This window comes from Musca vetustissima, unplaced genomic scaffold (genome assembly GCF_032173495.1).
Source record: "Musca vetustissima isolate MV318-11 ecotype Yass unplaced genomic scaffold, APGP_CSIRO_Mvet_v1 utg7742, whole genome shotgun sequence".
Classification (NCBI taxonomy): domain Eukaryota; kingdom Metazoa; phylum Arthropoda; class Insecta; order Diptera; family Muscidae; genus Musca; species Musca vetustissima.
The window spans coordinates 310,279-313,697 of NW_026881582.1; the positions used below are offsets into that span (position 1 = coordinate 310,279).

General features: G+C 37.8%; 1 protein-coding gene across 1 annotated transcript; it reads left to right on the top strand.

Moving 5' to 3' along the window:
- Window positions 1-353: 353 nt before the first annotated feature.
- On the top strand, window positions 354-3,153 carry LOC133327500 (gustatory and odorant receptor 63a). Its single transcript, XM_061536017.1, has 7 exons — window positions 354-561; window positions 635-784; window positions 1,702-1,884; window positions 1,945-2,088; window positions 2,163-2,276; window positions 2,375-2,815; window positions 2,920-3,153. Exons 1-7 carry the CDS (start codon window positions 355-357, stop codon window positions 3,151-3,153), a joined length of 1,473 nt encoding a protein of 490 aa, XP_061392001.1. The 5' UTR covers window position 354.
- Window positions 3,154-3,419: the final 266 nt, after the last annotated feature.

The following is a 3,419-nucleotide window of genomic DNA, read 5'->3' on the forward strand; positions in this document are numbered from 1 at the left end:
TGGTTGATTGCTTGGCACCTTCCTTAGAAAAACACACGAATGTGCCTTCTTGTTGAATTCGATGTCAATGTGACTCTATTTTATTGTGTAAGACTTGAAGATACTTCCTCCACTGCCACCACCACTACCACCCATGTCTTGTCGTGAATAATGAATGACGAATTTATGTTGACACTGGCCGAACAGAAGACTTCAAGTCAACATCATGCATTTTTAATTGCATTTAGAATAGATACGTCTACGAATGTCCACAACGTAGTTAACCTGTTAACTCCTTCGATAGGGCGAGTCACAGTTCGTTGGTGACCTTTTGACAGAGCAGTAGTCGAAACAAGCAAATTTTTGTGGGCAAGTATGGTGAGCAACTATACCCGTAAAAAGAAAAAGGATGCCGTGTTCCTGAATGTTAAGCCAACAATGAATGGAGTAGTTTCCGTTCGGAAATACTCGAATGGCATCATGGATCAAATGCACAATGGATTTAGGAAACAAGTTTATGAACGGGCCAACATTCGGCCATCTCTGGCGACCATAAGTTCGACAAATCAGCAATTCATTCCCGTAGGTTAATTGGCCAAATAGCGAAGTATCTAATATGCTAAAAGTACTTTCTTTCTACTGCTATCCGTTGCAGAATGTGTTCTATCAGAATGTGGCTCCAATAAAGTGGTTCCTGTCCATGCTTGGCGTACTGCCAATGATACGTTCGGGTCCGGGCACTACACGATTTGTTGCTCGTTCGCTACCATTTGTCTATTGTGTGGTGATCTTTATCTGTTTATCGGTAAGAAATATTTATGTTTAAGGGGATTAATTATGGCAAGAGAGTTTCAAAAAATTTGCAAATATCGGCGAAACCATCAAACCATTTTACGGGACAAGTTTGAATAATAAACTTGGATTTTAGAATGCGGACATTTACCAACACATCGAAATATTGGTCAAAGATCGTTGATCCTATGTAAGCATTTTGAAATTCGCGTGTAAGCATTTTGAAATTTTGGATAAAATAGACTGTTTATGTATGTTATACCGTTTTGCTGACGTCACTATAGACGGAATAATAAATATTGTCGGGTTTTTGGTATTGCAAATGGGATATATCGGATTACTGTACCGTTATGCTTTCGGTATTTATATAGCACATTCAATTGATACGGGCCACACGAGTAAGGTAAGAATAGGTGGCACTATTTTTTGCTACATATTTACATGAAATCTGATGAAATTATATATGGACTTTACTTACAAATTTTTAAATCGGATAAAATTTTATTCTTTTGTGGAAATATATCAATATTTGAGACGATTTTAACAAATCCCAAATTGCTCTCATCAGATGTTTGTAATTTCGCTCCAATTTTGCCACAAAGACATTTTCGGTAGAGTTGTATGGCATAGCAGGCAAAACAAAATCAATTATCATATGATCAATTACCATAATTCCTGAGAAGGATGGGGAATCGAAACATTCACGTCTTTGGCAACACATTCACTCACAGCAGCGATATTTTCCGCGGAATAGACGATACGATGATGCACAGGCCTTACAATATTTATAACCGCTCCAGTCCCTTCAATCTTGTAGATTTTGGAACAGACTTATTGGTTACTGAATAAGAGCTCCGTAACTGTTTTAAAAATGTATGCATACTCGTATAATGGAAACTACTTATGTTTGGTCCCTTTAAACACTTGCAGGCCTATGTGGCTTATGTCACAAACCAGCGCATAATGATCGTTACTTCGTTAAGCGGTCCATTCGAGGAGGCAGTGATTGCTTACCTATTTCTGGTAAATATATTGCCCATTTTCATTATACCAATTATGTGGTGGGAGACTCGAAAAGTGTGTACGTTGTTCAACGACTGGGACGACTTCGAAGTAAATATGATGGTGTACGTTACTATATTTTCGTTGTTAATCGATTTATTTATATTTCAGATTCTCTATTATCAAATATCAGGACATAGCGTGCCCTTGAATCTGAGACGCCGTGCTCAGAACATAGTTCTTGTTTTGCCGATACTATCAATACTTTCCGTAATCGTGACACACATTACCATGGCTGATTTTAGTTTTGTCCAGGTATAACTGAATGTTCTAATGAACGAACTGCTTAGTGTCCTTAAACTAGTTCATAATTATTGAGGTTCCCGTAGGTTATTCCGTATTGCATTTTGGATAATTTGACAGCTATGTTGGGTGCTTGGTGGTATCTCATTTGTGAGGCTTTGAGTACAACGGCCTATATATTGGCTGAACGTTTTCAAAAGGTGTGTATGTATAATTATTCTGATTTTTAAAAAGTTTTTATTTTTACAGGTTATTATACATTCTGGTCTCAAATTTTCTGTATTTTTCTTTTCAATAGGCTTTACGGCATATTGGCCCGGCAGCAATGGTTGCCGACCATAGAGCTCTTTGGCTACGACTTAGTAAATTGACACGTGACACTGGTACCGCCACATGCTACACATTCACCTTTCTCAATCTGTATCTATTCTTCATAATAACACTGTCCATCTATGGCCTTATGTCTCAACTATCGGAAGGCTTTGGCATTAAGGACATTGGCCTGGCCATAACAGCCCTTTGGAACATTTGCCTGCTGTTTTTCATTTGCGATCAAGCCCACAATGCCTCGCTATATGTTCGAACCAATTTCCAAAAGAAACTACTGATGGTCGAACTGAATTGGATGAATTCGGATGCACAGACCGAAATCAATATGTTTTTACGAGCCACCGAAATGAACCCATCGAATATTAATTGTGGTGGATTTTTCGACGTTAATCGCAATCTCTTTAAAGGGGTGAGTGCGTCTGAATGTGACATAATTGGAAATTTTATCTGATTGGCATTCCTATGCGGATGGTAATTGTGTGTGTACACTCATATGTCTGCTCTTAATTATAGCTCTTGACAACGATGGTCACATATCTTGTGGTGTTGCTGCAGTTCCAGATCAGCATTCCAAATATAATTCAGGGTACCAATTCAAATATGACATTAATCGAAGCCATAACGATGATGATAACAGACAGCGATTACAGTGGAGAAAGCGAAGAGGTTACCACCCCTACCACGACCACAATGATGCCAAGGACCACAAAAGCAATATCCACTGGGACAAGGGGCCGTAAAGGCTAAATTCGATTTCATATGATATTAGAAAATATTTTTCTAATATTTTGCAATATTTCAAAATCTTGCAATAAATATTGAATTGTATTTTTTTGATTTGTTCCAAAATTAAAGTTTAAAAACAGAACGTATGAGAATTTTTTATTATATGTTATACGGTTTCAGACTACAGCTTTAATTGTGATAATGTGCAATATCTCCATTTAATTGCAACATCGCGGTACTTTACCTGCCGACCGAGGAGGCTACCTCCCTATTAAAAAGAAGCGCGT